General features: G+C 38.6%; 1 protein-coding gene across 1 annotated transcript in view; it reads left to right on the top strand.

Moving 5' to 3' along the window:
• The window catches only part of LOC103257188 (lethal(3)malignant brain tumor-like protein 3), a gene marked incomplete at both ends in the record, with an annotated part of 64,126 nt that overhangs the window by 25,975 nt on the left and 11,207 nt on the right, over positions 1 to 26,944 (top strand). The window contains 5 exons of the mRNA XM_008054915.2: positions 1,692 to 1,768; positions 6,509 to 6,594; positions 9,325 to 9,435; positions 17,938 to 18,052; positions 19,412 to 19,514. Coding sequence (XP_008053106.2) covers positions 1,692 to 1,768; positions 6,509 to 6,594; positions 9,325 to 9,435; positions 17,938 to 18,052; positions 19,412 to 19,514 — 492 coding nt within the window. The remainder of the gene's footprint in view (positions 1 to 1,691; positions 1,769 to 6,508; positions 6,595 to 9,324; positions 9,436 to 17,937; positions 18,053 to 19,411; positions 19,515 to 26,944) is intronic.

A 26,944-nucleotide genomic window follows, 5' to 3' on the forward strand; every position in this document is an offset into this window, starting at 1 on the left:
ATCAGTATTTAGAAATTATAAAACTTTATATAAGATTCAGGTAGTGCGGAAATGAATGGCCATAATATGCCATGGTATTTTCTTAATTGCAATTTATGGAGAAATCTAATGAAGCCAAAAGAGTTAATAATGTTTCATATTTTTACTTTAAAATAATTACCACGAGTTTGGCAGATATGAGTTTGGTTTATGAAAACCACTCTGTAAGTTCTATTAGGGAGGAAAAAAATTAAACAAATGTTATACATTTGTTATTTTTTCATTTTTAATGAAGCTGTAGCTGAATTAACGTCTTTCCCTAGAATAAAGGCAGTGTATCACTTGAAACAGTCCATCACCAAAATGATTATTTAGGAAAGGATTTGGATAGCTGGAAATAGCACTCTATAACTGTGTTTATACGATGTGTGTATTAAATTATCTTTATAAAAATTATTGTGTTTTAAGATATATTTTATAAAAATATGTTGTGGGAAATGTAGATCTGCCTTATGAACTTGGCATTGACTTAGCAATGCTTGCTTTCTTCTCGTATTCCTAAAATAATGGCGTGCGCACACCTAACCCTGAACATATCGACTAAGGAAAATAGTTTGGGGTAGGGAAGATGTGAGATAACGAGTGAATAAAGGAAGAAACCTTTAAGTATTAGGTTAAAGATATTTTCTGCTAGAGTAAGTTCTGAGAACAATCAGCATCGATAGTTGTTGCATGACCTCACTGTGTGCTACTCTCTGGGGCTGTGCCTTCGGAAAAGGGCTTGGAAAGTGATGACTGTCTGCTAATCTCAGCCACTTAGAGCATTCCTTAGAAAGTTTTTTGTTTTTCACTACTCAGAAGACTTCTTTATTCCCAGAAACTTCAACCACCGTTACCTTCTTGGCTTTCTGCCTTCTGGTTTCCCATCTACAGGGCTGTGTCTAGAGGTTGCCTGACTTCAGGTTAGACTCAGCAGACTTGGATAATTGAGCAAGACTGGACTCTCTCTGGCGTCCCTTAGACAAACATTTCCCAAACTGTTCTGCAGAACATTTGTGTTGCATAGGTTGTTAATAGGCTGAAATGTGTTGCATGTTGGGATGAGGAATATACAGAACAAGTGTGGTTGGTTAGGAGCAAGGAATCAGATGCACCAGGTACACAAGCTGTTAACGAGGCTTTGGAAAAATATATGCTTGACTGTAGTAAAGTTGACAGAAAGAAGAAGATGGTGAGGAAGAAAGAAATTGTCTCTGCCATTCTAATGGGTCATAGAAATAGCATGTTGGTTTTGAGGGTGATTGAGCATCCTGCCTTTGTACATATGCCCCTAGGGGTACTGAAATAATTTTAACTTGATCATGTGTACACAGTCTAAGTTTATTGTTCCACATGATCTTAATGAATGGAAATTCTGAATTTCAACGATGCTATTGAATGCATTTTTGCTACTTTCAGAGTTACAGAAAATACAGAAAATATGTGGGGAAAATTTAATGTTGTGAATCTCATATGATATTTAGTAAAAATCAACTTGGTGTTAATATAGCGGAAGAATGAAAGATCCTTTGTTTTAGCCATTTTTTTCAAATTAGATACATTTTAATAAGCAGAGCTCTTTGTAAAGTGCTCATGTTCTCTAACTTATGTTTCTAGTAGTACTTGTGAGTTTATTCTGATCATCGCAGTTTTTTAATTTGTATAACTTACAGGTGCGAAGCGTCTAGTCCACACATCCATCCGGTTGGCTGGTGCAAGGAACATAGAAGAATCCTTATTACTCCACCAGGTTTGTGTTGATTGACTATGTGTCTAATAGTATTTATAGACTTAAAGAATAGTAGGCACTCTTTTTCTGTAAAGGGCCAGTTAGTATCTCATCGTGGCTTCGTGGGCCACACAGTCTTCTGTTGTAGCACACAAACAGCCATAGACAAAGTGTAAACAAATGAAGGTCGTATTGCAGTCACACTTTACTGACACAACAGGCAGCTGGCCAGCAGGTCTCAACTCATTGTCTCCTGATGTACCTTGCACTATACTAAGTATTGGCTTAGTCCATAACAGAATCTCAAATTTTGTCTTCTTTGGGGCGGGGGGGAGAAGTTCTGTTTTAAAAGATCTTTTATTTCTCAGTTTGAAATTCATTTCTCGACTTTATGTCGTATGCCCTTAAATATATTATGTAGCCACAGAAATGGATTGTCTGAGGCTTGGACAAGTCCAGAAAAATGATAAGGGTGACAGCATTTGTGGAGAGAGCATGGATTTCATGTCAGCATGAGTCCTCACAGAAGCACAATGTTCACATTTGAGTGAGAACTTAAGGCTATGGTTTTTGGGGTTTTTTTTTTTTTTTTACTTAGTTGAGAACTTGTACACCTCACTTTTTCTTTTCCTGACATGATTCCTGGTTTCAAAATAGACCTCTCATCTTCCTGCTTAGTGGTACCTCACTGTCCCCAAAGTTTTCAGGTGCTTCTGCTGTCTGCCTCTGGCCCTGGAGTCTCCTCAGCTTATTTGCTTTCTTTTTAACAGGGAGCAGCATCACTGCTGATAAATAGCGCCCTCGTTTTATGTCATTTTGAATTTGTTTTCATGTGCTAAAGAACAGAGTCTGTGGTATTTCTGAGCACATTGCTACTTGACGTGTGGTGCCACTCAGGGTATGCAAAGGCAGGTCATCCCTGAACAGAAAACATCATTGCATGTGCTCCGTGGACACTTCAGGAGTAATGAAGACTGTCTTTGTCCCACAGAGAGGATGAGTCCTGGGTTAGTAGGAGCTGTTTTGTTGAGGTAGCCCACAGCATGTAAGCAGCCAAGACTCAGCTGGAGCTTCAAATACGTGTCTCGTTTTATTCTCACAGCTGGTGTTATTTGTACGCTTGTCCCCAGATCCTTGGTACAGTGTCTTCCTTTGCGTGTCTGATCATTTACTCACTGTCAGGGGACCAACCTTTCCTGTGATGGGCGAGTTGAGTCCCCTTCACTTCCTGAGTTTTCTCATTTGTTAAAGGGAGGAAAGCCTCTGTCCTAATTTACAGAACTCTTTTGAAGAGGAGTGTTGACATAAATCATCAAGTGTTAAAGCAAGATCATGGCTTCATGGTCCAAACGTGGTACTGCCCAGAAGATTTTCTCGGGTTCAGTCCTTCTGTGTCCGGTGGCTTCCAAAATATGAGCAGCCATGATTGCTCAGGTACCTCTTGGTCACTGTCACCATCTGAAGTGCTGGGAGGATCCTTTTAGATTTTCTAGCTTGATGTTGGTCCTTTTTAGTCATAATCAGAGACCTGATAAATCGATGATAAACCAGGGAACACCAGCAGGTTCCTGGTCATGTACCCTAGAAAGCGGTGGTGGAAGGCATTATTGCCTATTTCTTTCTCTTTCTTTCTTTTTCTTTTTTCTTTTTTTGAGTTGGAGTCTCACTCTGTCACTCAGGCTGGAGTGCAGTGGCCACTCACGGCCACCGCAGCCTCAACCTGCTGGGCTCCGGTGATCCTTCCGCCTCAGCCCTCCAAGTAGCTGGAACTACAGCCATGCACCACCACGCCCGGCTAATTTTTGATTTTGGTAGAGACAAGGTCTTGCCAAGTTGCCCAGGCTGGTCTTGAACCCGCAGGCTCAGGCAATCCACTCACCTCGGCCTCCCAAAGTGCTGGGATTGCAGGCTGAGCCACCAAGCCCAGCCTGCTTAATTCTTCTGCAAGACAAAAGACCAAGCATCTGCCTCTTTTCATGAACTTTTATAATTCAGTAGAAGAGAAGAAATTGTAGCTTTTCAACAAATTTTTTAAAAATACAAAATTGCATGTGAAAAAGGACCAGATATATAACAATGTAAATATACTTAATGCCAATAACATCATTAAAATGGTAAATGTTACGCTATGTATATTTTACCATACTTTAAAAAAATGTAAAAACAAACCACTGCCAAACATTGAAGCTGGTTTATTGGGCATGTGTTGATGTTGGTTTTTGCTTCATGACAAAAAGGGCATTCTTTCTCTTATCCCTTTTCTCTAAAGGAAAATTCCTGGCTCTATCTCTGATCTCTTTTGTGAAAAGAAGGACTCCTAATATCTGGGCTCTCTAGATAACTGTACCTCCAACACCCTTCACTGTTTTGTGGATTAATCCACCCCCGACCCTCCCTGTAGGCCACTGCCACATTCCTGTTCTTTCTAAACACATAGCCTCTCTTTATTGCTCTTTGTTTCGAAGCTAAAATCATTAGGCCTTTAAAAATTATTTTTATTTTGAATTATTCAAATTATACATTGATACATGCTTAAAGTATAGTGTGAAAATAGAGATAACCACAGTTATCTCTCTTAATACTTTAATGGCTTGTCATCATCTCTCTCCAGAAAAGCCTTTTTGCCTGTATGTATCCACACACAGGCATGCATACACCTCAGTCTTATTTAATAGAATGTTCTGATTTAAATTATTAAGTTGTACAAGCGTGTTTCTTTAAAATGTCATAAATTTGGACACAGAAATATGTTTGTATATTAATTCCTTTTTAAACATTTTATTTTAAAACAATTTCAGAGATATAGAGAAGTTTCAAGAACAGTACAGAACTCATCTGTACCCTTGACTGAGAGACCCAGTCAGGTTTGTCAGCTGTCCGAGTGATGTCATTGCTGGGAATAGGGTCAGGCATTGCTCTCGGTGGTCACATTCCCTGAGTCGTCTTCAGTTCGGTCTTCTTGACTTTTTATGACCTTAGCATGTTTGAGGGTCACGGATCTGTGATTTTGTAGTATGTGACTTGATGTGAGTAGGATTGGTATTTCCTCATGAGTAGACCCAGGTTGTGTGTTTTAGGCAGGAATATCCCAGACACAGTGCTGTGTTCTCATTGTATCCTCTCAGGTGGTTCATGGTCAGTCTGTCTCTTTACCGGTTTATTTTTGCCATTAATTGATTGAGATGGTGTTTGCCAGGTTTCTTCACTAATGGAGTTATTTTTCTCTGTAATTAAAAAGTATTTTCCGGAGAGATACTTCAAGATTGTGTAAATATCCTATCACTCATCCCAGCATCTGTTTTGGCATCTGTTGATATTTCTAGTATAAATTATATTATTCTGACAGTTGCTAAATGATAACGTTACTTATTCCATTATTCCTTGTACAAAATTAGTTGATATTCCCCTACCAAGAATAGCTCTCTCGTCTGCCCGTTTATTAATCCAATTTATTTATGTCAGTATGGACCCATTAATTTCTATTTTTATCAGTGAGTTATAACCTATTACTAGCATTATTTATTTTCCTGTCTAGATTTTCTCAGGTTTTAACCAGCACAAGCCCCTTTAGGCAGACTTTGATGCCCCTTTGAAATGGTCTTATCATTTTTTGAGAACGTCGTACTTTGGGGCACAGCTAGGCTTATTTTGTGCTTTCCCTGACCCAAGCCTAGAGCCAGCTGTTTCTTCTAGGATTCCTGTTCTTTTTAGTTAAAGGGTGGCATTTAGAAATGAGGACTGGGATGCCAGTTGTGCTTATGGCTCCTGGAATGTTGGTGCTTCCAGATCTCTCAGTGGACTTAGTTAGGAGATAAGTATTTCAGTGTATACACAAATTTATGTCTGTTTCTGTATATAATTATGTACTTCAAACCGTGAATTATTCTGACTCATAGATGGTCCCTGAAAAATTTTAAAAAGCAAAAAAATTCCATGAATTTATATCATTAGCTCCAATTCAACACCCTCAACTTTCTTTAGTTTTCCTCTTTCTCTATACCTTTCCTCTCAGTCATTGAGAAACCTGGCTACCATTTTCTCCAATATATGTGCTTATTTTCTCTGTCCCTTTTGTGTGGCAAATTTCCCACCATATGGGGCCACCATTACTTCCTGCTCATGCCTACCTCATGGATTTTGGGCTCTGGAGGAAACAAAAGAGGGCAGAGGGAAGGGAAGAAGAGTTTTACACATTCTTATAATAATGTTCCATGATTTATGTGTGCTTCTTTGTTTGACCTGACAATATGAAGATGTTACTGTATATGAATCTGCCACATCCTTTTAAATAAGTGCTTTCTACTTCATGTATACTTTATATTTTTGCACCTCCCTAAATCGAGGATTATTTACATGGTTTTGACATCTTTACTTTAAAAATAATTGTGTATTGTCTTTGTATTTCATTTCTGAGATATTCCTAGATTAGTAAAAATAAAATTGCTAGATCAAAGAGTATTTGTATGTATGTGTCTGTCTTCTGTGTAAGACTATCCTTACCTGAGAATATAAATTATACATATACATGTATGTATACAATTTTCATTTTAAAAGTAATAGAAAAATAATGTTCACGATGAAAACAATTTCATTATTCAAATAGTTCTGAATGTGTGACTAGTTCAGAGTTGTCTTATGTGTATATTAACATAATTTCCTATATTATAGTGATAACAATCTCTTACTATTATAGTTGGACAGTTTGTTATCCCTGCTATCACTTTGATTAAACTTTATGGGATTTGCATTTTTCTTTCTTAGGTTATCCAAATGTGAAACATTTTTCTTGGGATAAATACTTAGAAGAAACCAATTCTTTACCTGCTCCTGCAAGAGCTTTTAAAGTGGTGAGATAATACATTTTATACCATTTGATTCATTTGTGTTGATGATGTTGTTTATTTATTGAAATTTAAGAGCAGAAAGAGGTAGTACTGGTGAACCAGAATGGGAATGAGAAGAAAACAGAAGGCCAAATAAATTTGTGAATTTTTAAAGTCAGAAATTATTGCTGGTATTTTTGTTGTTGGTATCTAAAAAATAACTTTCATTTTTTAAGTTTCCTGGAAAAGCAATTCTACTGGACACTGTGTGAGGTGAATTGATGAAATTTTACAGCAAGCTTTTATTTTTCTAGCTAGATATTCTGAAAGACCAAAACAGAATAGGGTTTTTTGTTGTTTGTTTTAAATAGAGAGGTGGTTTCAATATGTGGCCCCGGCTGGTCTCAAACTCCTGAGCTCAAGCAGTTCTCTTACCTCTACCTCCCGAAGTGCTGGGATTACAGGTGTGAACCATCATGCCTCACCAGGAAAATGTTTTCTAATAAAAATTGCATTTGATAATTTTTTAAAATTTATTTATGGCAAGCTGGGATGCTGTCTTTTATTGCTACAAGTCAGCATGTTTAACTATTAGAAAGCAAGATCATCTGCTTTTATATTACAATATTTTTCTAACCTAGGGTCATTGCTTTTTGCATGTAACATATTAAGATTCAAATAAAGCTCATTTCTGTGCAAGGAAAGAATAAAAAGTGAAATATATTTTTTAGTTTTTCATCTCAAGTAGTTTGCTTTATAATTTACATTTACATGAATTTAAAGGAAATGAAAGATATGTTAAGTACTTATTTTTTTAAAATGTGGCATGATTAGCCTATTTTAAATAATACCGTGCTTTTCTTTAGATTGTCCTTTTATGATCATTTAAAATTGCTGAGATTTTTAATGATATAATTAATTAGTAAGTATAGGTCTAATTATAGAAGAAAAGAACATCAAAAAATTTTAAGAGCAGAACATGATACATGAAGAGAAACTATGTCAAAGAATGAATGTATGTGATTCCATCTGGTAACAAATTCAAGATTTAAAGAAGAATATCATTTAGAGTTATGTCATACTTAGGAATTTTTATTTTCCCATCCCCTAACTTTAGCTTTGTCTAGTGCAAAGCAGAGCTGTGTTACACTTAGCATTAAATGGATAAAATTATATCAGGACCCATCTACATAACTAGTGTCATATCGGAGAGAAAATTGAGATTTGCCTAGTTGGGTCTTTTTTAGATGCCTTGCATTGACTGTTCTGCATCCCATATGTAATTTTCACACTTAATTTTCAGAGTGACATTTTTATTGCACCCATTTCACAGAAGAAGGACCTGAAGCTTGCCTTATATCATAACATGCCTTATATCATACCAAACAATCACCTTGTCTGTTGCTGTCTGTGACTTTTCAGTAGTTTATGGGCTTCTGCTAAGTATGAAGTGTAGATAACTGGTCCCCCTTTCTCATTCCTCATTCCTGTTCCTATCAGAATGGTTGCAACTTTTTTTTAGGAAAGGCCTAGGAGTTAGGATTTTATCCTAAGAGCAAGGGGGAACCTTCAAACGGTATTCATTTTTATTTTATTTTGAGTGGGAGTCTCACTCTGTCACACAGGGTGGATCATGACCCACCTTAGCCTTGACCTCCTGGGCTCAAGTGATCCTTTCACCTCAGACTCCTAGGTAGCTGGGACTACAGGTGTGCACCACCATGCCCAGCTAATTTTTTTGTAGAGACAAGGTCTCACTATGTGCTTAGGCTTGTCTTGAACTCCTGGGCTTGTCTTGAACACTTTGGCTTCCCAAAGTGCTGGGATTACAGGCATGAGCCACTGTGCCCAGCTATTTTTATTTTTGAGTCAGGGTCTCACTCTGTTGTGCAGGCTGGAGTGCAGTGGCATGATCATGGCTCGCTGCGGCCTTGACCTCCAGGACCCAGGCGATCCTTCTGCCTCAACCTCCTCCCTGTAGTCCTGGGACTACAGATGCCTGCTACTATGTCTGGCTAAGTCTTTTATTTTTCAGTAGTGATAAGGTCTTACCATGTTGCCCAGGCAGGTCTGGAACTCCTGGGATCAAGGGATCCTCCTGTCTCAGCCTCCCAAAGTGCCTGATTTTCTTTCTTAAAGTTATCTTCTGCTTTTTGCCCTCATTACCACCTCTAATCATGGTGTCTCATCTTAGCCTCTTTAATGTTCTTCCTGTGTCTTTTTAAAAATAAATTTTATGGCTTGTTGATTTTTCGCAAGACACCCCCAACTCATGGAAAATATTTCCTGACTTTCCTATAACTACACTTTTGAACTTCATCTTAAAGTCTTTTGCTTCAGCCTTTTTTTTTTTTTTTTTTTTTTAAAGCAGGATAGGGCCTCATTCTGTTGCCCAGCTAGAGCATAGTGCACAGTCATAGCTGAACTGCAGTCTCGAACACCTGGGTTCAAGCAGTCCTCCTGCCTCGGCCTCCTGCAGCGCTGGCATTAGAGGCATGGACCGCCACATGGCCTGCTGCCGCCTTTCTTCTTTGCTCCTAACTAGGAACTAAGGCTGTTTGTTTCCCTTGTGCATGTGTGTTGGGATTGTGTTTTTGATGGGAAGAGTGAGGGCCAGAGCCACTCTGGGCACTTGAGAGTTTAAAAGACTAGTTCTCTAAATAGCTCATCTATCGCTTCTTACTCTTTTCTGTAACATCAAATCTGCCTTCTCTTCCTCTAAATCTCACTGTGTAAAATTTTCTCTTATGGCAGAAACCTCCACATGGATTTCAGAAAAAGATGAAGCTTGAGGTTGTAGATAAAAGAAACCCCATGTTTATTAGAGTAGCCACTGTTGCAGACACGGATGATCACCGAATAAAAGTAAGTATTCTCTGTTGTGGGCTGTTTTTGTCTTTTGTTTCATTTTGGATGATAACTTTAGTAGATGTCTAACTTGTGAAGTCCAGTAATTAAATTACTAAAATCATAGTAATGGACTCTGCATCTTTGTAAGTCAGTGTTCATTTGGGCTGTCCTTTCATCTGTGTAAGATATTTTATCTTTGATTATGAGTGACTTTTAATATTTTGAGTGTATATCGGGAGAAGGGAAGTAGACACAGCACAGTAAGGTAATATTTTGTTCAGAAGAAAATACAATTCTTCATTCTCTAGTAGTATTGCTCTTTTTAAAAAAAAAAAATGAAAGATTAATGTTTTTTTGTAGGGTGTTGTTGCACTGTTATCAGAAGAATGTCCTCTCTTTTAATATGGGACAAGTAGAGATAAATCATTTTATGAATAAAGTCAGTTTTTAATGAGGGTTAGATTAATTAAAGTCTGAGACTTTTCATAAGGCGACAAGCAGGAACTTAGGAGATGGGCTGTTTGTTATGTCCAACCATGGTGGAGTGAAGTTGGTTCAGGAAGGGAGTCCTGGGGTTTTGTCTCTGCTTTGGCCTCAGCATTAACCTCACTCTCAAACCAGAACAGTACTGTTCTACCACTTCACAGGGTCGTTTGGACTCTGTTGGGACTAATAATAGTTGTGACAGCAAGACAATAGATGTACCTGCGTTTTCCAGGGTAACAGTGATCTCCTATTATTTAACATTTGTGGTCATTGCATTATGGGAAGCCTGTGTTGTGATCACTATTTTATTGATGAGGTGGAGGCTCAGAAAGATTAAATGAATTACTTTATTAATTATGGGCAATGGAAGAACTCAATTTGAATCTGTAGAAGTCTTAAGTTTATGCTTTTAAAAAAATAATAAATCACATCTTCAGTATTTCTTCCATATTAGTAAGATAATATGGAAGAAAAAAATTCTAAAATAGCAAAAACCACACAAATGTGGTATTTCTATAGAATAGAAATGTCAGTATCTACTTCACTCTTGCGAAGATTATATGACCAGGCTGGGTGCGGTGGTTCATGCCTGTAATCCTAGCACTTTGGGAAGCTGAGGCAGGAGAATTGCTTGAGCCCAGGAGTTTGAGACCAACTTGGGCAACATGAAGAGACCTTGTCTCTCCAAAAAATAAAAAAAATTAGCCAGGTGTGGTGACGTGGGCCTGTAGTCCCAGGTACTAGGGGTGGCTCAGGAGGGAGGATTGCTTGAGCCCGGGAATTCAGGGCTGTGGTGATCTACCATCATGCCACTGGTAAGTTACGGTGCAGGGTGAGACCCCGACTCAAAATAAAGATTATATAAATCATATAACATTTTAGAAAATTGTACAAATATTGCAAGGCCTGTGTTAGCCTTTTTGCAAGTGCATTTTCTTATTAGTTGTACTTGGTAGTTATGTAAGTAATAAAGCGATCACAGTATTTTAGAACTAGAAGTATTTTTGAAAGTAATCTAGACTAGTAATCAAAGAAACACAGAGAAGCACAATATTATTTTTATAAATCAAATTGCTCCGAATTGAGAAAAACCTGTTTTGGTTTGGGGTTATGCAAAGTTAATAATCACATGTGGCTAGTGGGCATGTCAAGTGTCTCAGCCTTTCTAAAGAGCAGTTTGGCAAAAGGTTAGCAGCATCTTAGAATGCTGTTTATCCTTTCACTTAAGAACTTCAGTGCTATGAATGTATGTTAAAGGAAGAGCCAAAAGGAAGATACACAGATAAAAACTCCAAGGAAAATACAGCACTGCTGTTTATAGTATTGAACAGTAGCTGATGGGTAAAATGAATCATTCTGTATCTAAATGATGTGAAAGTTAAATAAAAGTTAAAAGATTCTTTAATATTGGCAAGTGAGAAGTTCAGGTTCAACATTATATATGACATCTATTGTGTTTTTTTGAGTCGGAGTCTCACTCTGTCGCCCAGGCTGGAGTGCAGTGGCGGCTCCCAGCCACCGCAGCCTCGACCTGCTGGGCTCTGGCGATCCTCCCGCCTCAGCCTTCCAAGTAGCTGGAACTACAGGCGCACGCTACCACGCCCGGCTCATTTTTTGATTTATGGTAGAGATGAGATCTCACCAAGTTGCCTAGGTGGGTCTCGAACCCACGGGCTCAGGCACTTCACTCACTTCAGCCTCCCAAGGCACGGGATTACAGGCTGAGCCACCGAGCCCGGCTTCATCCATTGTTTTTTAAAAGAATAGATGCATCAGCGGTCCTAGAAAGAAACGTACCAAAATAATGATATTGTTTCTCTTAGGGTGCTGGTACTACAAGTGATTAGATTTTTCTTTTTAAGTATTTGACTTCGGGAACATATATTGTTTTTAAGATAAAAACACTTGGATTACCTCTCTGATTTTACATGTGAGAAAATTTGGGACCAGAGAGGTTTAATATGCTAAAATGGGTGGCCCAGTTAGTTAAGGGAAGAGTTTAGACTCTAGCTGAATTCTCTAATACTGCATCCTGGTTGGTCCTTAGTACCGTCAGAAGAGATTGCTGTGAGGTGTATTGTTAATGACTGTCTTTTCCTAATTGCTGGAATGAATTTCATAGCTGAAGGTGAACCAGTGAACAAATCTTTGAGTGTTTATGAAGTTCTCAAAGGATCTGTAAACAGATGACAGTGGCTTCAGTTTCAGAATTCTTTCACAGGCTTCTGAGAACATAAAAAGCTTGACACCATAGGGGTTTTTCTATTCTAATAAATGGGAGCTGATCCAGCAGGAAAGCCCATTTTTCTTTTTCAAGAAGGAGGAAAAGAAAAAAAGATAGACCGAGTTATTAGTATAACTTAGTATTTTAGGTTTTTCAGGGATAAAATCAACTCTTAAGTTAAATGAATATTTTAGACCTTGAACTATTATAGTAAAACATTTTAAAAACTTTCCTGTATTTTATCAGATGCTGTTGAAGAAATATGGCCATACCGGCTTTGCTCTTATTTATGTTTTCAGTGACAGAATGTAATAGAGTCTTGCCTCTATTTCCCCAGCCTGGCTTTCCAGAGGCCAGAACTGTGGCTCTTTTAGCAATTGCTCATGACACTTTATCTCCAACTTTCTAAAATGTTACCTCCATTCTGCTATTTCTCAGCTTATCAGTTGTAGATGTGGTTTATTTTCCTCTTGTTTTAGTAGTTCAGGATTTAGATCTTGCATCCTCCCTCCCCTTATCCTTTCACTAGCTGTTTCACGTTGATTGCTTTATTTCTTCACTTTCGTGTTCATGTTATTATGAGTAGGTAAATCTTGCTCACTGCTGAGCAACTATCTTTTCCTTATGACTGTTTTTTTTTTTTTTTTTGAGTCAGGATCTCTGTTGCCCAGGCTGGAGTGCAGTGGCACAGTCATGGCTCACTGCAGCCTCGACCTCCTGGGCTCAGGCGATCCTTCTACTTCAGCCTCCTGAGTAGCTGGGACTACAGGCACATGCCATTATGCTTGGCTTATTTTTATGATATTTTTTTTTTGTAGCAGCAAGGTCTCACTATGTTGCCCAGGCTAATTTTGAACTCCTGGGCTCAAGCCATTCTTCTGCCTTGGCCTCCCAAAGTGCTGGGATTACAGGTGTGAGCTCCTTATGACTTTTTGTTTTTCTGGGAATCAATAATTTATTCATAGTTTGGTTTTTAAATTTTCTATCTTATAGATTTTTACAAATGCACCAGTAGATCTGACATGTCTTTAAATCATACGCTCAGGGTATTTTTCAGCATTTTTTCTGTGTCTTTTTTTTTTTAATTATTTATTTCTGTACTCAGCAGCCACTTATTCCAGTCTGGCTGGATATCCTCTAAGTCAGCTACAGAGCTTTCATCCTGAGACTTCTTTGCTGACAGACTAGGTCATATTTTATTTTCCTGGGTCACATACTTTAAAAAAAATTTTTTTTAATTATTTTTTTAAAGATGAGATCTTACTATGTTGCCCAGGCTGGTCTGCAATTCCTGGACTCAAGGAGTCTCCAACCTTGGCCTCCCAAAATTCTGGGATTACAGGCGTGAGCCACCATGCCTGGCCAACTTTGTTTTTCTTAGTGTACTCTCTTTCTTGCTGAAACATGTCTTTTCAAATCTTCAGTGGGGTTTTGATTCTAAGATTAATTGATTTCTAAGCTTGAGAAAGTGAATTTGTTGCAAAGGACATTTTTTTGAGCCTCTATATATGCTTCTAATAACTTCATATTATTTGATTATATGAGCATACCAAAATTTAACCATTCTCCTGATGGTGGACACTCTGGTTACTTCTTGTTGTTTTCTATTACAAACAATGAGTTATTGAGACATCAAGGCAGAGATAATGTATGTTAAGTGTTGATTGTTTTTGCCAAAGAATTTTCCAGAAATATCTCACCAATTATACACTCCTATCAACAGTCTATAAGAATGCTAGTTTATTCTCTTACTTATCAGCTGTAGGAATCACCAAAGTGAACATTTTTGGCACAGTGATAGAAGAATTGCATTTTGCAATTTAAATTTATAGTTTTTTAGTTGTAAGTGAAATTTGTTGTTTTTTTCACATATTTACTATTTATATATTTTTAATAACGAGACATTTGTGTTTTTAGTGTTTAAAATTTTCATCTGTTTATATCTATTGTCTTGTAAGGAGTGAGAGTTTCATAGACTTTATTTATTTATTTTTCTTTTTTATTTATTTAAATTTTTTAATTAGCTCTAAATATTGACCTCCCATATGACCCTGCAATCCCCCTACTGGGAGTATACCCTGAAGAACTCAAATCACTATAAAAAAGATACCTGTACACGTATGTTTATCACAGCATTGTTCACAATAGCAAGAACCTGGAAGCAACCACACTGTCCATCAAAAGAGGACTGAATTTTAAAAATGTGGTACATATACACGATGGAATACTACACAGCCATAAAAAAGAACAAAATCATGAATTTTGCAGCAACCTGAATGGAACTAAAGTCTATAATACTGAGTGATCTCTCACAGAAACAAAGATCTGAGTATCACATGTTCTCACTCATATAGTGGACCTTGAACATCGAACATAATACTATAAGAAAATGACTGACAGTGGTGGGAAACTATGGGGGGAGGGGAAGGGAGATGGGATTAACGGTAGTAAATATCTGTCTGGGGATGGGGAGACACCTCTTATCAACAAGGGTACCTGAACGGAGCATATTTGTATACCTAACCCTTAACTGTACCCCACAATATCATAATAAAAAATTATTGATTAAAAAATAAAATAAAATAAATTTTTTTATTATAAAGATGTGGGGTACAATTCAGGGTTAAGTATACAGATGTTAATTATGCAGGTACCCTTGTTGATAAGGCATGCCCCTCCCTCCCCTAGCAGTTTCCCTCGACTACCAATCCCACCCCCCCTCCCCTGATAGTTTCCTACTACTGCCAATCCCTTTCTTTTATAGTATTATAATTGTTCAAGGTCTGCTTATGAGTGAGAACATATGGTACTCTGTTCTTTGTTTCTGTGATAGATCATTGCGTATGATAGACTCTAAATTCATCCAAGTTGCTGCCAAGTCCATAGAGTTTCATAGACTTTAAAAAGAAATCTAAGTGGCAAACTTTTTTTCTTGATACCGTATGATCAGTTGACACAACTGTTAAACTTGATTTAAAAGTAAACTATATAAAGCATGTCAGTCCTAAAATGCAGAAAATGTGTGATACCTAAAAGGTAGGTAGTTGATCCCTTGTTTTTCTGTTTTCTGAAATAATACCTGCCTGTTGCTGAGGTGTCTGTCGTCTTGCTCTCTCCCCCACACCAGAGCTGTTTTATCAACCAGTTCTACTGAGTGCAGGCATCCAACATCACACCCACTGAATCCATCGTCCAGACAGCCAGGGGGATCTTACAAAGCAGGAATTTGTATCAGTCATGACCCTGTGTAAAGCCTCTCTATGGAGAGCTTCTCACTTCTCTTAGGATAATGACAAGCATTCTTAACTGGCCTGTTGACGTTAAGGGGTCTGGAGCCTGCCCAGCACCGGCTTTAATTCTCTCCCTTGATTTTCTCTACCACGAAGCTCTCTGGACACCAGCTTTCCTTCAGGCACTCATCATTCTTTCCTGTTGCCTGGCCTTTTTGTGTTCCATACCCACTGTCTGAGGTGATCATGTATCTCCCAACCCACTTCCCTTTGTCCAGTTAAGCCCATCAAAGTTAGCTTCAAATATGACTTCCTCAAGCAAGCATTCCCGGACCACTGGGATCTGGGTAGAACCCCTGGACCTCGGTGCCACAGCAATTACCATAGCTGGAAAGGACATGCTTGTGCAGCTGGTGTCTGTAATGCCTGTTTCCCTGATAGAATGTCACCTGCCTGAGAGTAGGGATTGGGTCTGACTTACTTGGCTGTCCAGGCAAACATATGCCTTGCCCTTGGAGTCCATTCACTATCGGTTGAGTGAATAACCTTCTAGAAGTTGACAGGCTTTTGACAAGAGCCATAGAGAGAGAAACCAAAACCAGGAGAACCAGCTGGGAAAGAGGGGGAGACAAGATGCTTGCTTAAGTGTCCCTTTGTAATCTACAGATACTTTCTTTTCTATACATTGAGAAGAATAACAAGATAAAGGTGTGAATGGCGGAAGAAAGGCACTTACCAATTTCCCATGTGGTGTCCTGCATTTCTTGCCTGTGATTTTAGGTACATGGGCCACATGTGGCCATAAGAGTACCCTGGTTGGTCTGAAGCCTCGTCGACCCGTGTCCTAACAAAACACTTAGCAAGCTTTATGTTGACAGAAGCTTTATGTTGACAGAAAATAAAATAATGATCATCAGGATAATGGACAAATCACCCAGAGATTAAGTCTAAACAGGATTAAGACTATATGTTCTAACTCAATGACAGAAAGATAAATAAAATGAATTTGTTTCTCTGATCCTAAAATTGACTTTGTAATTTACTATCTTTCATAATTATTGCTTTTCCCCTCCAGTAGTTTATAAATTAAGAGATAAATAGTGTAAATAATGATAGAGACACTAATAAGTTAGATGAAGCTTTTTCTTTGAGTCGGAGTCTCACTCTGGCCCTCAGGTTGGAGTGCAGTGGCACAATCATGGCTCACCGCAGCTTCAACCTCTTGGGCTGGCCTGGTGATCTCAACTAGAAGACCAACTTCCCTTTCATGTGGTGGCCAATAAAGATGGTAGCACTGATCGCTTTATAATGCAACATGTTTCTTCACAGTAGCCAGGATATGGAAGGAATCTAAGTGTCCATCTGCAGGTGAATGGATAAAGAAAGTGTGCTGCATATATACACAGTATGATATTATTCAGCCATAAAAAGAAAGAAATCCTGTTATTTGCAACAACGTTGGTGAACCTGGGAGACATTATGTTAAGTGAAGTACTCTGGGCACAGAAAGACAAATACCACATGTTCTCACCCATATGTGGGAGCCTTTCAATGTAAAATAATTGAATTCCTAGAGATAGTGGAATGAAGGTTGCCAAAGACTGGGAAGGGTAGTGAGAGGGTGAGGAGGATAAAGTGGAGATGGTTAAAGGGAACACAAGTTCAAAAGGTGGAATTAATAAGGTCTAGTGTTTGGTAATGCAGTAGTGTGACTGTAGTTAACAGCAATTATTGTATATTTCAAAATAAGTAAAAGAATGGAATTGGAATGTTCTAGCACAGAGAAATGATAAAAGCTTGAGGTGATGAATGCCCCAGTGACTCTGATCTGATCCTTATACATGGTATGTCTTTATTAAAACATCACATGTACTCCATCAGTATGTACTCATAAAAATTAAAAATAAAAAAGTCTATTTAAAATGTATTTAGTGGAGAGATTGTTTGTAAATTTGTGTTTCTAGTAAGGCATTGAATTTTTTTTTGAGTCTTTTTCAGCACAATTCTAGGCGACTTGACATTTACTTGAAAGGTTCTCCTCTCATCTCCTGCTTCTCCATTCTTCCTTCCTGCTTTCTTTCCTCCCTCTCTCCCTTCCTTCCCTGATTTTCAGTTACTATAATAATATTTATTGGGTACTTGATGTTGATCATATGAAGATAGTATATTAGAGTTCCTGTCATTTGCAACAATGTGGATGAACTTGGAGGACACAGAAAGACAAATATCACATGTTCTCACTCATATGTGGGAGCTTAAAAAAACAAATTCAGCCTTCTTTGGGTTGCTCAAGCTGTTCAAGGTGTTGAAAGATACGTGGAATATATCTAAAGAACCATTTATTGCCAAAAAGTGCCTTTGGCAGGGCATTTATTAATGGTTAGATAATACACTGCAGGTAGTTCAAAAGTCTGTTTTGTAAGTGAAGTATTTTAAATAATTAGACTGGTTTATTGGCTATTGAATCTACTATATAAGTTAGGAGATAATGAAAATGGTTATGCTGTGGGCAGAACTTTTACTGTAGGAATTTTTGTGACTTTTAATTTGTACCGTTCAATTCCTTGTGGTATCCAGGTTCACTTTGATGGCTGGAATAGTTGCTATGACTACTGGATAGACGCAGATTCTCCTGATATTCACCCTGTGGGCTGGTGTTCAAAAACAGGACATCCTCTTCAGCCTCCTTTGAGTAAGAGACACAAGAATACCTTGTCTAAATGTTTTCATTTTCTTGTGTAGCGCACTTAATGTTTTTCCATTCCCTTCCCTTCTCTTTCTCTTTCTCTCTCTATTCTTATATTTCTTCTCTATGGTAATTCTTTTCCTTTTACTACACTTTTAATTACCATAGTCACAAAAATATGAAAGAACAACGTGTAATGCCTGCAAAAGTAAAGTGTATATAGACATTCTCTTTCTTTATTTGGAAGTAGACATCATCTTTTAAAATTAGTACTGAATTTTTGGAAGGTAATTTGGGAGACTATCAAAATTTATTGTTTCAATGTTAGTATCCTAATAATAATTTTATCGTATAGCTTTGTGAAATGCTAACATTGGGAGAAATTGGGCAAAGTGTAAGAGATGTCGCCTCTGTATTATTATAACCGTGTGTAAATCTAAAACTATCGCAATAAAAAAAAAAAAGTGAAATTTTTTAAAAGGCTACATGGAGAACTCAGCATACCGTGATCTCAATTTTGCATGAAAAAGTGTACATTGTAGAAAAAAAAATGTAGGAAATACAGCAAAGTATTGTCTGGTTTGAAAAAAATTGAGTATGCTTTCCCTGGTCAAAGGCTTCACTTCTGGATGCTCCATACAAACTGGGTAAGGGCACAAAAATGCATATATGTGGTGTTTATTGTGGCATGTGTTAAAAAAAAAAAAACAACTTGGAAACAATTATTGGTCAAATAAATGGCAAGGCACTGTACTATATGTAGTAGTCATAAAGAACATTAATGTTGTGACAGAAACATTTGTCAGAAGTTAAAAGACAAAGAAGAATGTGTCCCTCTTATGTGGCAAAATAAAACAAAATGGAATGTGTGCGTATTGCTTAGAACAGCATCGAGGGCAGACATTGACCTCAGCCTGGGGTGAGGGAGGGCTGAAGTGTAGAAGGAAGGTCTTGGAAGGGATCCGGAACTGTTAGTCTGGATTCTGCTGTCGCAGTTGAAGCTTTCGCAGGACGTGAGGATGCATATGTTAATTATGTTGTGTTACTTCCCAGAAATGGTTTGAATCTTCTCATTTGTTCAGATTTAGATATCTGTGGAATCTGTGACATTTTAGAAGACTATAAGATCAGAGTTGACCATTTCACGGTTGAAGAAAGGTAGATAGGGAAAGACCTTGACAGGAAGGGACTTTTAAGATCGTTTTCATTTTTATAGGATCTCCTTCTTGTTCTGTTTATAGATGTCGGTTCACCAGTGAATTTTTAGGGAGTTTTTTTCCTTCCGTATCCTGATCCCCGACATTTGCCTCCAACTACTTTTTGCTCAACCTTTTGACCCCTCTTTGTTTCATTGCTTCTTCGTAGGCCCTGTGGAATTAATGGAGGCTTCAGAACACGGTGGATGCTCAACCCCAGGTTGTAAAGGGATTGGCCATTTTAAGAGAGCAAGACATCTGGGCCCTCACAGGTATGTGGTGGCTGACATTCACGCGAGGATTCCCTACGTGGCCAAAGAGGGGGTACCTGTCATACTTGCACGTCAGATATATGCCATTAAAGATATGTATGTATATGTTTGTGTTTACATGAACGATTTTCATGTACTAAGTTGATGTGACCTAATTTTAAGTTCAGATCCATAAGAAATGTGGTTACCATGGTGATCATGTAAAAATGAAGGGAATATCTACAGTTAGATCTTACTGGGAGAAAATGCATTCATGGCTTAAAATTAGTTACTCTAGCTATTTGGCTTTTGTGTATGCGTGTGTCTGTGTGTGTGTGTGTGGCAATCTGACTAGTTTTACAGATACTTAGCTTCTACAATATTTATTTTGATTGATCATTAATAAGAAGAAGATGGTAGGCCCCGATGAAATCAATTTGGTAGACTGTTATTTGATTTGTTGACTCCATAATTCGAATGGTGAGAGATGAGATTGTTGTAGATTCACAAAGATCACTAAAAGCACAATATAAACAGTCAAATATGAGAATGCATTGGCCAGAAAAGCATTTTTAAAAATATCTTTCTCTTACTCCTACTTCTCTTACTCCTAAATAAACCGAATCTATACATTTGAAACTTGAACTGGTGAGTTGTTTAGGTGATTAGAGGCCTTTGTAGACCTCTAATAAAATATTACTGAAATGCAGCTACCTGGAAGACTGAGGTGGGAGGATCACTTGAGCGCAGGAATTCAAGACTAGCCTGGACAACATAGCAAGACCTCATCTTTTTTTAAAAAAAAGACTGGAATAGTTAAAAATTACTGCAACTTAATGGGATTTTTAAGCGACAAAAGCATCCCCTATTTAGGTATATTTTAAAATAATTGTTTGTCAGTATAATTTTCTGTGTATAAGGAGGACCCTTCAAAAAAAACTGGAATTATTGTTGGAGAGTGGACCCCTTGTACTACAGGCTTTGACATCGGTGTACCAGCTAGCTTTGTTGTGAGAGGCTGTTTTTGGCTTCAGTGAATTTTTTTTGGAGGTTCTTTCAGTGCATTTGCCCATTTCTTGATGGGTGATTTACGAGTGCACCTGCTCACACCATGCTGAGTATCCAGCAGTTTTTGACCAGAAACGGAACCATTCCCATGCCTCACCCTCCCTATTCACCTGATATTGCCCGAGTGACTGCTTTTTGCTTCCCCAATGAAAAAAGTCCTCAAAGGGAAATGTTTGCCGATGTGGTAGAGGTGAAACAAAAAACAGCAGAAGCACTAAAAGGCATCCAAATTGACGAGTTCAAAATCTGTTTTCAGCAGTGGAAAAAGCATCTCAGTAGGAGTATTGCATCAAATGGAGAGTACTTTGAAGGTGACTGAGTTTAAATGTATTTATTAAACATAAATACGTATTTTTTTCCTAAATCAATTCTGGGGGTTTTGGGGGGGGGTCCCTCCTCATGTTAATTGATTGCCCAGAAAGAAAAGTGATTCCTTGTTTATTTAATTTGTACAGATTGTGAATCTAGGTCTTTGAAAATTTTGAAGATTGTTCTACCTGTTTCTCCATAAGTTGACAGGAATTGCAAAACTGGTGTAATTATTTTCATCTGGATGTGGTTTCTCTTTCATCTTGGCAGCCTCAAGTCTTGCTTATCTTCCTTTTGCATCACTCCTTCCTAATTTTTTATGAGGTTCAGTATGTTCCAGAGTGAAAACTCCAAGTAGACAGGATGATGATTCCATTTGCAAATACCATTTAAAAATCCTTTTCATATGCTTGTATGACTGCTATCCCAAAGTTATTATGATTAATTTAAGCTAAGCAAGAAAATATTGCATCTTAGAAGTTATTAAATCTTGCCTAGTTTAGGCATCTGGACTATTTCAGACATTATATCAGTCTAAATGCCAGAAGTAATTCATGAACATGATAAATTTCCATAGTTGTCTTAGTTTATTTTGTTTGCTGTAATGGAGTACCGCAGATGTGGTAATTTACAAAGAAAATAAATGTGTTTCTCACAGTTTTAGAAGCTGGGAAGACCACGATGTGAGGGGCCAGAATCTGGCCAGGGCCTTCATTCTGTATCTCCCATGGCAGAAGGTGGAGGTCAATAGGGCATATGTGAGAGAGAAAGAGATGTCCAAACCTGCTTTTGTTACAACCCCACTGTGATAACAAATCCATTCCTAGGATAATGACATCAATTCATCCATGAACTTGGAACCTAATCACCTCCTAATGGTCTCATCTCAATACTGTCATGATGGTGATTAAATTCCAACATGAGTTTTAGAGGGGACATTCAAATGTAGCAATGAATAGCTATAGAATATATTCAGTAAATATTTTTGAGCAACAGTTTTTTTCTTTTTTAATAAGAATAAGATTTATTGAGCATTTGTGTACTCTGGGCAAGGTATTGCTGTAATTGCTTTCCATGGATTGCCTACCCTTCACAACAGCCCTGTGATATAAAAACTGGTTTTTCCCACAGTTTTTGCTGAGGCCACTGTGGCACTGGGGAGGTTCAGCAATTGGCCTCATTTCACAGTTAGTGAGGGGGCGCCCAGCGTAGCTCAAGGGTCTGTGCTCTTGACTGCTCAGGGCTCCCCTCTATAAATTAGTGACAGACCCAACCTTCAAACAACTCATGGACTACTAGAACTAAAAAAGCAGTATATAATTTAATTAAACTGTAAGATACAAAATAAAATCAATATTGAAACTTTGGCACATACACCTTTCTGCTGTATGACTCCAAGATAGTCACTGGCCAAGAGGCAGTTGGCTCAAATTGTGAAGAAAAAGAACAAGGACATTTTTAAAGTGGTCGAATACTCACAGTATGTTGGTGGGGTACAATCAAAGATTTAAAAACATTTTTGGTGGGGTCTTCTGGGAGGAAGACACATCTTACAGCAATGTCCTTGGTGTCCTTAGGACTGCCTAGGTCTGAGTGGCGAGGTTTGCCTTTCATGGCAAGGTCCGTGGGTGGTGACAGTTGTGTCCCCTCCCTCATATCCCATCTGTTCATCAGGACCGCTTTTCCACGAGTGTGCGTGCAGGTGAACCTCGAGTCCCTCAGCTGGGCCACACCCATTTTACTAAGTTCTGGGATTATCTTTGGGGTATTTCTTCATATATGCAGTGTTGTGCTTATGAAGAGGAATTATGGCAGAGCTTATAGAGAAATATGGTAAAGAAACCCTTTCAGTGTAATTAGAGTCATGATAGAGAAGTACACATCTTCTTGGAAGGAGAGACAGATATATACCCTATGACTTAAAAGACAGGCATTGATAAAGAACCTGAATTCATTTCCTCATCACATACTGGCACGATTAGCAGATTCTGTGCCTTGGGCAGAGTTGTTGGTTGACTCAGACCTCTCTGGTCTAACGAATACAATTCACAGAACCTGGGGACAGTCCCAGCTTCTGCCCAAGTGATGTCTTCCCTTCTCTTCAGCCTTTGAACTGGGTTTTCCTAGACTCCCAACTATGTTGACCTATTTACAGCACTCAAAACTCTTTTTCTGGAAGGATATTCATTCTTTTTAAATTATTGATTAATTCATTAATTTTAAATTATAAAGATGTAGACAATTCAGGGTTAGGTATACAAACATTGATCATGCAGGTACCCTTGTTGATGAGGTATGCTCCTCCCTCCCCTGACAGTTTCCCACTACTGCCAGTCACTTTCTGGATATTAATTCTTAATAGGCACAGCCTTTTTTCCATTTCATTAGTAGACTTGTGGAATAGCTTGCTGCATCATGGATATTCTTTGAAAGGTTCTTTTCACTGGTTCTTATTGTGGTTCTCACTAAAAATGCTGTGTTTAGGAAAACATAATGAGAAAATTCTCTTTGGATTAATTTACTGAGAAACTGCATACATCAAAACATGCATTCTGTGCTTAGATAGCAAGGAAACTTGCTCTTTTAGCAAGAATAATCAATTTTATGAACACATACACAATGACTTTGTTTTGACTAGCATTTGTTGGTACCTTCTTTGAAGATTACAGTAGTTGAATTTGATTTAAGAAGTGTTAGAAATAGAACATGTCTAAACAAGGAAGCTCTAGAACATAACCGTGTTTAAAAAAATCTTGAAATACAAATGATCAGTGAAAGAGTCGAGTGGGATATGGTATTTTCATCTCTGGGATTGGGCAGTAGCCAGATTGCTGTATCCCAACTCTCCAGCAAAGGAGCATTCGTATTGGTTGTGTCATGGTATTTTTTTTTTTTTTTTTTGTCCCTTCATCCATTTGGTCTACTGAGAAGTCAAAAAATAGGAGGAGATTAAAGAAGAACTAAGGTTGTATAAAAGTAGATATTCTGCATACCTAGTACCTTCAGAAGTACATCTTCTCCATGTAAGATTTGATTTTGGAGAAATTAAGCAAGAAGGAAAAAAAATAGTATCTCCGAAAACCTCTAAACAATATATATGAAGTCCATGGAATGTTTTAAACAATAGTGACTTTGCACACCTGCAAGCTCTAAAGATCATATTAATTCAGCATCCATCCATCTATTGAACAAATCCTTCTTATGTGCCTCCTCTGTGCCACGTACTGGGTTAGGTGGTGGGCTGTGTAAAGAGAGGGACCCTTCCTCTGGACCCCAGTGTAGAGTGAACTGATTCTCGTGGATGCATGACTGAGGAGCACTCAGAGAGGAGCATCAGCTGTGAATGCGGGAGGCAGAGCCTCCACAGTGTCCTCTGCTAGGGAGTTTTTTTTTTTTGAGTTGGAGTCTCATTCTGTCGCCCAGACTGGAGTGCAGTGGCCGCTCCTGGCCACCGCAGCCTCAACCTGCTGGGCTCCGGTGATCCTTCTGCCTCAGCCTTTCGAGTAGCCGGAATTACAGGCATGCACTACCACGCCTGGCTGATTTTTTGATTTATTGTAGAGATGAGGTTTCGCTGCCCAGGCGGGTCTCGAACCCACAGGCTCAGGCAATCCACTCACCTCAGCCTCCCAAAGTTATGGGATTACAGGCTGAGCCACCGAGTTTTTATTGCTGTTTATTTTTGCTGATGTTCTCTTACACAGTGGGGATTAAATACCACTCTTCTTTGCCTTTTTAAATGACAATAATTGGTAAGATTGATTGATGGCTTCCTATGTTCCAGGCACTGTTTCAAGGACTTCACAGCAACTCTGAATTGGGCACTGTTCTACTCTCTGCTTTACAGAGGGGTGGACAGGTTTGGAATGGTTAAGTGCCTGAGATCGTACATTGTCAGAACTAGGATTCAACCCAGGCCTGTATGGCACTTAAGGCCCTGCTGGGTGGTCATGCAAAAGCGTGGTAGCCTGATAGAACCTACTTCATGGTTTTGTCATTTTTCGTTTTTACTTTTTTTTTTGTTAGGACAGAGAGTGAAAATGATTGTTAGGAATCTGGAGATGTTGCCTCATTGTTTAAATAAATATGTTTACAACTTAAAGGGTTTTTAAGGTGGTATTGGAGAGCAGCTAATGAGCAGATCCAGTCTTCCATGGGAAAAACAACCTCCTTAGAAGGCCCATGGGGCAAATATTTGTATGTATAGCTGATAGGGACTTATTTGCTAGTAGTGCAGAATGTTCACTAATAAAGCACTTACAGTAGAGAACAATGGAACCCTATGTGAATCTGTCCTTCTGCTTGCTGAAAAGTTGCACAATGGTAGAGTCGTGTGCATAGGTCTGAAAGAAGATGTTATGTGCTAAGCCACACCATGTGAAAATTCTGTTCCTAAAATCTCTTAGTCCATGAGAAACTAGAAATGCATGAGCCTAGTGGAAACTGACTCTTTCCATGGTTGTATATCAGCACTGATGAGCTTTTAAGTTCATGTGCAGTTTTAGAAGTGATTAACTTTGTATTTATTCATAACTGAAGAAGTATGGGACAGAATAAGCAACATTTCTAACTTGATACAGATCATGTATCTCTCTTGTGTTCTTTTTTATATTTTTCTTTTCTTTTTGAGTTGGAGTCTTTACTCTGTCGCCCAGGCTGGAGTGCAGTGGCTTGATCATGGCTCACTGCAGTCTCAACCTCTGGACTCAGGTGAACCTTCTCCCTCAGACTCTTGAGTAGCTGGGACTACAGGTGTGCATCACCACACTGGCTAATTTTTTATTTTTTGTAGAGACAAGGTCTTACTATATTGTCCAGGCTGCTCTCGAATTCCTGGGCTCAAGCGATCCTCCCGCCTTGGCTTCGCAAAGTGTTGGGATTATAGGCATGAGCCACTGTTTCCAGCCATCTTGTGCTGTTTTAAGTGACAGACACTGAATTGATTTCACCCTCTTGAAAACATGATTACCTGCTAATTTCATCGTAATTCTTACCTTAAGGGCTAGTTAATAGCGGTGATCGCAATAGCAAAATACTTGGTCCATGTCTATAGGTTGGCTTGCTTTTAAAGTCACCAGGTAAGAATTATTTTACAAGGCTCTCTGACCTCGAGCCAGTACCTAGCCTCCCTGCGCCTCTGTCCTCGTTTGTAAAATGAGTGGGTGGCAGTAGTATCTGCTTAATAGGAGTGGTATTGATAAATAAAGGAGTCAACTTACATACCGAGCTTGGAACACCACCTGGCGTGTAGTAAGCGCACAACATATGCAGTGCAGAGATCAGTCCCAGCAACTGGCTAGAAAGTGGAACTCAGACCGATTTCATTGCCATGGATGTGGAGTAAGGAAGCCCTTTAATATTGTAAGCTACTGACTACCCATTGAGTGTAGCAGTTGGCAGACAACCAAGGTTCCTGATCTGACTCCACCAGATGGTTAATTGAATGACACTGAGAAAGTCCCATTTTTTAAGGCTTCTCAGGGTTGGGAGAATTACATGAGGCTGTGTAAGTACAGCATTTAGCCTGGGCAGTGCACTCCACCTTGGGTCGTTTTTGTTGTTCTCATCCTCATTTTACAAATGAAGAACCAGCACCTCAGAAGTTAGGCTTATCCATTACCAAGCCGTGGAAAAGACAGCAGTGCAGGCCTAGAATCAGGTACCCTGACTTCCACCCAGAGCTCTGCCCATCTCTTCGTGCACATCCTGCCACTTGAGTACCCTTTGCATTTTGTGACGTCCATATTTCTTTCTTTTATTTTTAAAATAAAGATGTGGGGTACAAGTTAGGGTTAGGTATACAAGTCGTCATTGTATAGGGAAAGTTTGGCCCTCACTTTGGTCCCCACATCACCTGGTTTGAGATCAGGTTCCCTTATTGATGAAGTGTACCCCCCCTCCCTACCCTGGCACTTTCCCACTACTGCCAATCCCTTCCTTACAGTATTATTATAATTGTTCAGGTTTGCTTATGGGTGAGTATGTGTGGTACTCAGCTCTTTGTTTCTGTGATAGATCACTGAGTATGATCGACTCTAAATCCATCCACGTTGCCGCGAAGTCCATATGTTTGT

This window comes from Carlito syrichta, unplaced genomic scaffold, assembly GCF_000164805.1.
Source record: "Carlito syrichta isolate Samal-C Ts95f unplaced genomic scaffold, Tarsius_syrichta-2.0.1 Scaffold301612, whole genome shotgun sequence".
In the NCBI taxonomy this organism is placed as follows: Eukaryota; Metazoa; Chordata; class Mammalia; order Primates; family Tarsiidae; genus Carlito; species Carlito syrichta.